Source organism: Excalfactoria chinensis (assembly GCF_039878825.1).
Source record: "Excalfactoria chinensis isolate bCotChi1 chromosome Z unlocalized genomic scaffold, bCotChi1.hap2 SUPER_Z_unloc_4, whole genome shotgun sequence".
In the NCBI taxonomy this organism is placed as follows: domain Eukaryota; kingdom Metazoa; phylum Chordata; class Aves; order Galliformes; family Phasianidae; genus Excalfactoria; species Excalfactoria chinensis.
The window spans coordinates 317,029-327,874 of record NW_027315575.1 but is presented as its reverse complement, the minus strand read 5'-3'; the positions used below and the strand labels follow the sequence as shown (position 1 = coordinate 327,874).

The 10,846-nt window shown below is 47.6% G+C and overlaps 1 protein-coding gene across 1 annotated transcript; it reads right to left on the bottom strand.

Annotated features, from left to right (window-relative positions):
- Window positions 1-267: 267 nt before the first annotated feature.
- LOC140264752 (DNA-directed RNA polymerase I subunit RPA49-like) lies at window positions 268-7,559 on the bottom strand. Its single transcript, XM_072360662.1, has 6 exons — window positions 7,301-7,559; window positions 6,517-6,571; window positions 5,718-5,851; window positions 5,224-5,300; window positions 4,240-4,369; window positions 268-2,038 (listed from the first exon to the last, which is right to left on the bottom strand). Exons 1-5 carry the CDS (start codon window positions 7,347-7,349, stop codon window positions 4,343-4,345), a joined length of 342 nt encoding a protein of 113 aa, XP_072216763.1. The 5' UTR covers window positions 7,350-7,559; the 3' UTR covers window positions 268-2,038; window positions 4,240-4,342.
- Window positions 7,560-10,846: the final 3,287 nt, after the last annotated feature.

Genomic DNA, 10,846 nt, shown 5'->3' with positions numbered 1-10,846 from the left:
CAGATTGCCCAACCTGGTGGCCACGAGTACACGAGCCCCTTTTGCTTTTCCAGTGGCTGTTATTTCGTGTTTCCCCTCACCTCTTCTGTGCTTTTACAAAAGTATGTAATTGCCATCATCAGGCTCACTTGCAAATGCCTCTTCCATGTCCACACAGAGATCAACAGGTTAAGCTCAAAGCCATTCAAAGCCATTAGCAGTTCTACACAATCACTGCCTCCCTCTGTCATGGGTGTCAGGCACAATAAAAGTAGACAAAAAAACCTCCACCAACAGTATGTTACTTTTTTAAATAGACAGTGAGGGATGGAGAAACCGCATTTTATGTGGCTGCCAGATCCCTTCCAACACAACCATGTGGTGATTCCATGAAAGCTATGTTGCCTTCAACAGCAACAGGAGTGACAACTAGGAAATGCAAACTGGGAGACTGTTATACCTGGCATCACTCAAGAAACACAACAAGATAATATTGGCAATCAAATAAACAGACAGAACACTTGGGAGAAATGAACTGGCACAACAAAGACACTTTTGTTCCTCTATCTGTGATCTGCCCTCTTCCATCCTCATTCACTGCAATTCCAGCAGCCAGTCCCTGCAAAATGGGGTTCCTTCCAGGTAGAAGAAAAGAAAGCTGCCACCAGAAGTGATGCCTACCTTTGCACAGTTCATACTGGTGTAGATCAGAACGAGTTGTTTGCCCCCAAAAAAGTAAACAAGGCAAACAGAAATCAACTGTTAAAAGTAAATATAAGAGAGAGAGTTCTGAGATTTGGTTCTGCCTGAGCTGCACAGAAGGGGGCTGATGGATCCTCAGGATTCCATTCAGAAGGTCCTATCATGACAGAAGAACCACAGTTACTTTCAGGAACAGAAACAGTTCTGATCTTCCTGGCAAAGCTTCCAAGATCTCAACAGATATGACCTGAAGAGAGAAGCGAACAGGATGAAGAGACATTGCACTGGGGTTATTTTATTTTTTAAGTTAAGCCTCGCTAATGTGGAGGTGACACAGTAAAAGGCATGCCTGTATGTCCATGCTTTGCTGCTGGCCCGCCAGAAGGAGTTCTACCTCTGCAGATCCTCTCTGCCTTCTGGAGGGATGTTGCAGGGCTCTAAGTCACTCATTTTGTGCTCCCTTTTTCTCACTGGCAGCTAATGGAATGCACATCAAGAGCAGTGAAGCGCTCAGCATCCTTGCTGGTGTCCCTCAGAACCACTGCAGCAGTGGGGAAAGGGTCCAGCAGAGGCCTGACAGGAATGTGGCCAACGAGGTGAGATGGAGGGAGCTGAGCTTGACTAGTACAGCAAAGCCCTCAGCTGTCTGAAGGGCAGTCAGAGCCAAGCCCTTCTCAGCACTGTCAGGCTCAACAGAGCAAAGGGTCAGCAGCATGAGCTGCAGTGCTTCCCGGCCTGTGGGAGGTCCAGCTGAGAGATGAGGAGCATTCTTGCCTTGGGGCAAGCTCCTGGTGGAGTGCTGGGACAGCTCTCAGGGAACTGCATGGCCACCATCCTCAGGGTAACCTCCAAGATCTCTGCATTTGTGTCACAAAGGGGTAAAACCCGCCTGAAGTACGCAGTCAGCACAGCACCTACAATTCCTAACAACGTGATTTCGTTCTGGCACATTGTACATCTTTCTCCCCTCACAGACAGGAGGAAAGACAAAGGGTTGATACATTTTCTAAATACGTAAGAAAGGTAAACAGTTTAATGAAATAACAGCTGTTCCCGTCAGCACAGAGACTTCAACAGGGCTGTGCCATGATGCTGGAAAGCCAAATCCAACAGGCAAATGCATCCCCATGATGCTGTGTGTGCAGAACAACTGTTGAGAACGGAACTGTTCCACCCCTGCTCACACCTCCCAGATTCTCAGTTCATCTTTTGGCGATTCCTCTGGCTCCCTGATGCTTTCTGCACAGGCAAGGGGAGAGAAAGGGTGCCAAGCTTGTGATTTTGATCCTTCTCAAGTCCTGGCATCCCCTTTGCCTTGGAGACCTTCAACCGCATGGCCCTTGCAATGTCCATCAACCTGGAAAACAACAGAGAAACGTTGTGTTAGTGGGGTAGAGTGGTCTTCTGGGAAAGACACTGCAGAAATGAGCAATAGCTTGTTCACCTCAGGAGGGAAGCTAGGAGGTAGAAGCAAGCAGGATGTCTGCTCTGCATCCCAACACAACCACCAGAACGCAAACTGGAAGTATTTAAATACTACAAGGCAGGGAGCCTTGCTGGAAAGGCTAGAACACTACCAAACTGGGCACGAGCACCCCAGAGAGTATTAAAAACCCACGGTGCCTTACTCAGTGTACAGCAATCTTGGAGAAAAAAAAAGCAAGCAGCCCGTATTTCCAACAGAATCCTATACCATGAGTGACAGGATGGAAAGAACCTAATACAGAGAGCAGCTCCTCTTAACTGCTGAAATACAGCAGTCCTAGATGTAAACACATTTTGGATGAGACTGGTACTGAGCAGGGCTTGATCAAGATGTCACCAGCCAGAACACACCTGGAGACTTGTCAAACACAGAATGAAGCATGTTTGAGCAAACGCAGCAAGGAAATGAAAGTCCTGCCTCATCTGGGGCCATGAGAACACACCTCAGAATCCTCTCAGCTGACATTACGTCTTTAAAAGAAAAACAGATTCAGATGGCAAGAGATATCTGGTGCTATTCAAACAAACCTCCCACCATAAGCAATGATCATTCCATGGCTAAATCAAGAGCCTCACAGCCATATGCCTCATCTTTGTTTTTCCTACATGTTGCTGCTTCCCCCACTTTTTTCTTATCACCACGCTACAATCTATGCTCCCAGCTCCAGTAGAGCACTTAAAAGCAAAAACCTTGGTGTTTGTTGCAGAAAAAGAGCATGTCTTTTATTGAAAAGCTTACTTCCAAAGCAATAGAATTTTAAAAAGGTGGGAAACCAACATTAGATTATACTGTTAACGCCACTATTAGTCAACAAAGAGCAGAACTGGAGGCAAAGCCCAGAAATCTTTACATCAAATCTGACTACAGAGCTCACAAAACCAAGGGCTGGTAACAGCCCCGATAACTTCCAGTTATCCCAGAATCTTGATATTAAATCCTTCTAGGAGAAGCCCCAACATATTCTAGAATGCTTTTCAGTGGTACTGAAGGAGTTCTGTCCTTTTGCAGTTCCTTCCCAGCTGCATCACCTCTAAACAACCCTGATGGGAAAGATCCACGTAGTGGAGTCAGGCAGCAAATGTCTTTAGAGTCACCACATCTTGCAGAACAGAAAAGGCTGGGACAGCAATCACACACAGCTGAGCAGCTATTAACAGGGCAACCTGACCCACTCCCAGGTAGCAATAACAAGCTGCCTGATCAGCTAATGTCTGCTGGGAGTCCTCGCTGTCAGAGGAGCTGTCAGGCTCTGCCAGACACCTGCAGGTTTAAGCACATCCGCGCAGCTAGCAGTACAGAGACATCACTTGGCAGAAGAACAGTAGTTTCTTCACAGAAAATTTAAGCCTAGGAAGAAATTTCTTCAAAATCTATCATGACAAGCATTGTTTGCCTGGATGCTTATACTGCACACTGTTCTCCACCATTCATCTTCACTGAGTTGGCTCCTCCTCCCAGTGCCAGAGGGCTATGCTGACATCCAAACAGACTCTGACAAACTGAGGAGGTAAGGCGAGCAGAATCTTATAAAGTTAAATTGTAAAGTCTTGCATCTGGGGAGGAACAGCAACTACATGCTCACAATCTGCCTGTGAGAAAGAAAATCTGTTTCTAGTTTTCCAGTTACAGTCAGATACAAATCTGTACTTGCATCCAGACTGGTACCGAGCTGACACCAGATCTCTGCTGAAAGAAGGGATTCAGTGAGGAGCAACATGACTTAGCAGGCAAGACACAGCACTGGGTAGCACCTGGATAGGTTTTCTGCCATTTTGATGCTGCCTGCCTCAAGTTTTTCCACTTTCAGATAGACAAAAAGCCTCACAGTGCACCTGAGCAGGTTTGTGAAAAGCACTCTTTCAAAGCTTTGACACATAGAACTACCCCATTAGACGTAGCAGGGCTTGAATATAAAACTTCAACACACTCAGAGTCTAACTGCAACATAGGGAACTCACAGCGGGTATCGCTGTACTGTTTGGGCACAGAAGAGGCTCCAGAGCCCTCTTCCCCAGGGACTGCTTGCACGAGGACCACAGGCATCTTAACAGGCATAAGCAAACATGACTCACCTACTTTCGTGGAGCTTCAAGTCATTCTGCAGGACAGTGAGGTCAGCTTGGAAGTTTTTAATGTGCAGAGCCAGTGCAATGACATATGCTGCAATTTTAGTCTTCAGCGACGCAGATTAAATTCTGAACACTGAACAGCAAGTGTGAGAACAGATGAAAAGCAGAGAGTTAGCAAACCCAAAACACAACCACCCACCAGGTGCAGACAGAACTGGAGCCCCAGTTAGCTATGGCAAGCATTTCCGAGACATGAAAAAAGAGCTTTAGGAAACACAGGTCCCTGATCACAGGGGCCTCAAGGTCTTCCTCAACAACTGCCCATGTTTCTGTTCAAAAGTGCAGGTCTCTGGAGATGTTTACAGGTTTACAGACTTGACTGAATCACTGTCTACAAACACTTCTGTCTCTGTGGCACACTGGCAAGATGACAGCGAGGTGAAGCTGATCTAAAGGTACCCACTGCAGCCATACACAACACACAGAGCAGGTCTGAAAGCATTTATTTTTACTGTTCACCCCTGGTCTGAGTCTTTATAAACAAATGCACCCTCGATGGCCCACACGGTTTCAACCTCTCTGTTAACCTCCAGCTCACAGCAAACAGCAGATAGATGATGGCTGAGCAATGGCAGTTATGCTACGCAGAGGCTGTTGGATTCTTGAGAAAAGGCACTGCAGCAACAATTACAAATCTTCTCACTCTTGCTGATCAAGTCAGCCTGGTGAGCCTGGCTAAATTCACAGGCACAGGCTTGTTTAAGCACACATGACTCTGCCTCTCCCAGTTACGTTTCAGACTTCCATTATTCATGGATGAACATCAGCCATAACAGAATATTTTACCTGGCCTGGCCTGCTACTCAAGAGAAGCTTCTGCTGTTCCCGTTTTGGTGCAGTGCTATTTGATAATGACTCTGTGACCCTTCAAGCTGTTTTCTCCATCCTCTGAACATCAATAACATCAAAGCAATCACAGTTCCTTACCCGCCATTGTTGTAGGTCAGTGAAGTTCTTCATAAGCTTCCTGCTAATGATGTGGGGGCATTCAGGACCCATTGGATCTAGAATGGAAAGGGGTTTCACAGCGAGCACCAAGACTGGTTATATAAAATAATGGATATAAAATGTTTTCAGGTACAGAAACCAGGAACTGTCTGTAAGCAAAAAAGGAATCTCAAACTCAGATGTAAACTATTTTATCTCCTACAAATAGGATCTCACTGCAGGACCCTGATGTATGACAGTTAGAAAAGGACTGAAGAGAATGACACACGTATATCCCAGTAGGTGCAGATCTAAAACTCCACAATGGCATGGAAATACTGAACCTCATCACGAAACAAGCTGAACTGTAACTGCTGCATGTAGCCATTTATCAAACAGGTAACTCTGGGAAGCTTCATTGTTTGCTATTATGGTAACTACAAACCAAGTCCCAGCAGGCAGCTGAAAAGGGTAAGAGCTGAAAATTGTCTTACGCTTCTTCTTGATTATTTTCAGGAAGCTGAACTTAATAAGGATGTCCAGGAACCAGAGGCATCGAGCTTTGCGGTCCCTGCTCTTCTCATCAGCAGGCAGGAACTTCAGCTCTTCTAAGACAAAGGAGCAATGGCTGAAGAGGAAAGAGGGAGCATGAGGACCAGAGAATCAGGGACTAGCTTTCTTATTAGAACACATCCTTAAATCCACCGCACAGCTCTTTTAGGTTAGAATAGTTTCCTGAACACTAATACAAGAAAGCTCACAATGCTGCTCTGTGAGCACATTTTCTGTCCACCACAGTCAGCACATTTCTGCACGTGGCACTACAGAGGCCCCTGCACTGCAAAAACCACAAGTTCAGAGCTCGCTTCCGCTTGCTGGTACCAAATGCCTCAATGCACAAATCCACCTGTGTATAACACAGAAGCAACGACAACACACTGAACTCAAGACACTTTGCATGCAGGAAGAATACCCAGATAACCACCGCTTGTTCTACATGTATGTTTTTAAAGTAATTCCAAACATAACGCTGGGTACAAACAAAGCATACGACAAAGAAATGCAAACGGGCATGTTTTATCTGGAACTGTAGACAAGTCTAAAGTATTTAGGAACATACTGCTAAGCTAGACACTAACAACATGCTGTTTCAAAAACCATCAGTGCATAGAAAGAATGCTGACCCTGCACAAGTTTGTCCTGCAACAAATCAAACATCTCAGTTTCAGACAAGTATTTACCACTGTCTGCTGGATAACTACAGCACATTATGATATCAGGTTTCAACCTTACCTTTCCCTGTAGGATTTATTCTGATAATCCCTTGTGTCATCAGGAATTAAATTATCTACAAAAGAATAAAAATTAGTATGCTTGGCTTGCAGCAGGCAGGAAAGTGCATGTATTGGGTACCCCTTTAGCTCTAATAAATTACAGAAGGACTAGGCACACCACTTCAGGGTCTTCTCTACAGGATTTTGTTAATAAAATACACTGAATGTGAAAGATTATGTACCTAAAATAAAGAGGGACAATTTTTGCTACAAAATCTAAAAGCATAATGCACAGGTTGCAGCAATACTAAGCTCCTGTTGCCTAAAAAAGAAAACAGTTCCTTAAAGATCATATTCTTAGGATCATTTCCACTAGATTCAGAAATAAAAAGCAGTTCTGCTGGGGAAAAGCTGTTTTCTTTTTCAGTGAACGACTCAGTCTACTAACTTGATTATTTCCAAGCCTCCCTCAGCAGGAGAAGGGCTGCAATTATCCTAAGCAGTGACAACTCTATTTCTAACTCTGGTATTTCCACCCTCCCACACCCGAGCTCTCTGCTTCACTCTTCCCGTGACTATCAGCTGTGATTCTGCTTCATTCTCCCTTTTTTCATTCCATACTGCTCCCCAGGCGTGGACAGAGTGATGTATCCTCCTTCCCTCATTCTAAGGCGGCACAGCAGAAATAAGAGTAGGAGGAAACAGGGCAATGCTGTCAGTAGCCAATTAGTCGGTTTTGAATGCATACATATTTCCAAGACATTGTGACCTCGGCACCAGGGTTAAATACAGAACTGTCCTACCTGACAGTAAAGGTTGCATGTTGAATATTTCAGCATTATAGACTTCCATTTGCCCAGGATCCTTGTTTAAAACACCAAGAAAATACCTGGGGAGAACAAGTGCAAATGATAACCATTGACAGTCTCAGAGCTGAGAAAAATTAACTTGGAATCTATAGAACAGGTTAATTTCTAGCAAGTCATTTTTCATTTCACACTTCAGAGGAGCAAACCCAAATAGTCTGTGCTGCTCCTCACCACAGAATCATAGAACAGACTCACAGAATCCTTAGAGTTGGACCTTTAAACATCATCCAGTTTGTATTTGGAGAGAAAAATTTAACAATCTATATCACGACCCTTTCAAAAGAACCAGCACAAGGACATTAAATGGCTGGAAGCACCTCGTCTTAGCAGTTTATGCAGTTCTGTTTACGTTGTGTCACCCCACTTCTACTTTAAGTAACCCCCGTGGTCAGAGTAGAGATAAACCACGAGCAAACACTGCAGGACAAATGTAGCGCGTCCACGGGGCACAGCACTCACTAACAGGAGCCTGACACACACACCAAATGTACTTCAGAGCTCTGTAGGTTAGCCGTGACAAAGTAAGATGATCTTACACTTGGTTTCCACTGATACAAGAGGTTCTTCTACCAGAGGATGGGAACGATCCCCCACGCAAAATAGTTCTTAGGAATTCATGGGAGCTGCCTCGAGGCTACAAAGGTCACCTTCTAAAACCAGCACGTGTGACAACTGGTGATTTCACCAAGGCTTCCCATTACAGCACGAGGCACAGACAAGTTCTTAATTCATACAGCACCTCCGGACTGTGGCCCAGAAGTTCAATGGTGACCAACGACCCCCTGGTTTCCTGGTACTGATCTTGGCAGCTCAGAAGGAATAATGCTGTTGTGCCCAGGTTTCAGCTCCGTGCAGACACCTTCTCACTCTTCTCCTCCAGCAGATCTAAACTCCGCTTATGTGTAAGATCACAGCTCCCGAGGAAGCAGCGTGCAAAATGGTGCGGCTGCCAGATGACATCAGCTGCCCAGCTCCTCCCCATTCGCACCACGGCCTCAATGAGAACTCACCAGTCACCTTGACAGAAGGCTACAAGGCCATTTCATTTGCGCAGCTCCTCTGCTTTCACCTTCTTGTTTCTCGCACAGTGTGGCCAGCTCCCCATACCTGCACAGGGAGCTGCATGTCATGGCTCCGCTGCTGAAGTTATTCCCCACGTATGAAAGCCTTTCAGCTTCTGACACCTGACAGACAAAGAACCATGACTTGAAGAGCGCATGGTTTGAAAGCGCACGTTTTGCTGCACGTCCTTCAGTGACACGAAGCTCAGCGCTGCCACAAGCCGCCCATTGGCTAGCGCCACGCCGCGATGCCGCCGCTTCCGGCGGGCGCTCCGAGAGTGCGTCACTTCCGCTCGTCGCCACTAGGGCGTCACTTCCGGGCGACGCGGCGAGAGGCTGCGAGCGTCGCTGCGCGGCGGGTTCGGTGCGCGCTGGGCCCGCGGTCGGAACTCGGCCCGGTCGGACCTCGGCCCGGTCGGACCTCGGCCCGGTGGGCCTCCCGTGGGCTGCTGCCGTCTGTCCCGGCCCCGCCGCCCGCCTCGCTGTCCCGGCGCTGAAGGAGGAGCCTGGAGCGGGGCTCGTCGGGTCTGTAACGGCGGCGGTGCGTAAGACCGGCCCCCTGGGGGAGGGGCGCAGCGCGGGCTGGGCCGTGAGGGTCTCCCGGCGGGCTGCCTGGGCGGTAAGGGAGCCGCCCGCACACAGCAGCCCTTCCTGCCCATAGAGGCGGTCCAGGCACGGCCCGGATACCCGAGTCACCCCGAGGGGCACGCAGCAGAGCGGGCCCTCCTGCCTCACCTTTGTGCCGGTACCGCGTTGCTCGTCGTAGCCGAGCTGTGCAGGACGGGACTTGGGTGGGGGGGTGCTGACTCGGGTGCTGACTCTGACTCAGCCCCGCCTGCTGTGCCTTGCTAAGGGCGTGAGGCATCTGTTAGGCCCAGCCTGCAGCTGGTGGCTTGTCTCGTAAGCCTGTCTGTTACAGGAGAGAGCTCAGTCGGCACTGATGTCTGTGTCAAGCCCAGAACGCAGCTCTGTCTTGGAGCTGACCAGACGTGCTTCATTTCTTCCTCCGCCCTTTAAGAATCGCTCAGGGGTTTCATTCAGCACCCACGCTTGAAAATCGTGGCAATTGTCGTTTAATGAAATGTTTCCGTTTCGCATCGTTGTGCGTGCTGCATAGGTTGCTCTGAAAGTAATGCCTCCTGTTTATTCCTGTGCAAACTACAACTGATGGATCACTTGGTAGAGCGAATGCTCCATTGCCAAGCGCCATTTTTCAGCATGGTAACCACCATTAGCAATGCATTCTCATTGGTGACGAGCGAGGGCCTGCGTACCACCCTCATATAAATCCGCACCATCAGAGGTGACATCTGTCACCACTGCAGAAACACGGCATCCACCACCTCACCGTGCTCACATCTACTCTTTGTGCTCCACAAGAGTTGATCAATGTCGTTGGGTGCTGGTTTTTCTGCATGCAGGAATTCAGCAACTCGTTTCTGCTTCGTACGCGCTTCCACGTCAGATGCCATCTTGTCATACTGGCCCTCTGCTGCCGTCTGTCATATGGCCCCAGCAGAACGTTGGTGTGAAGATTCAACCTCTGCTGCCATCCCGCCAACATCCACCTCTGACGTTGTGGGCCGACATAACAAAATAGAAGGCATTACTTTTGGAGCAGCAGTCATCAAACACGCAGAGCCTTGTAAGTCATTTGTGTAGACTGACTTCCTTCTGCGTGTGGAATGACGGGGTTAGAGTTTTTCCAGTGAGTTTTGGGTAACCGTAAGCAGATCGTTCAGCCATTCTCATATAAAGCAGCACAGTGGTGGGTTGAATCAGCCGTGTGGATGTAGTTACTTCCTTAGGTTGAAGAGAAGGTACTAGTGCAGTCTTTGTGGAGGTGACAAGTAGTCCCTGTTGTTCTGTTACAGCCACTTCTGTGGCAAAAACAATTTTCTTCAGCAATAGTTTCTACGAAGAGGTTTGTCCTGGTTTTGTGCTGTTGCTGTCAATATTCTACATCATGACATCATGTGCAGTATGAATCATTAACTGAGGGTACAAAGAGTGGCAAACTGTTTTGGTGGTATAAGAAAGTGTAGTTGTTAATGGCACGCAGAAGTGTAACAGAGGGTATGTGCAAGTGTAACAGAGGGTATGTGCAAGTGTAACAGAGGGTATGTGCAAGTGTAACAGAGGGTATGTGCAAGTGTAACAGAGGGTATGTGCAAGTGTAACAGAGGGTATGTGCAAGTGTAACAGAGGGTATGTGCAAGTGTAACAGAGGGTATGCGGAAGTGTGGAAGGTTCATGCTCCAGTTCTGTGGAATGGCAGCATCCCGAGTACTCAGCTCTTGGAGGAGAACTACATATCCCAGGGGACGACGCGGCCAGAGACGCATCATGCCAAGGGCACTGGATAAGTGAGCAGCTTGAGATCTGCACATTTACGTGATACTCACGGTCTTAGACAATA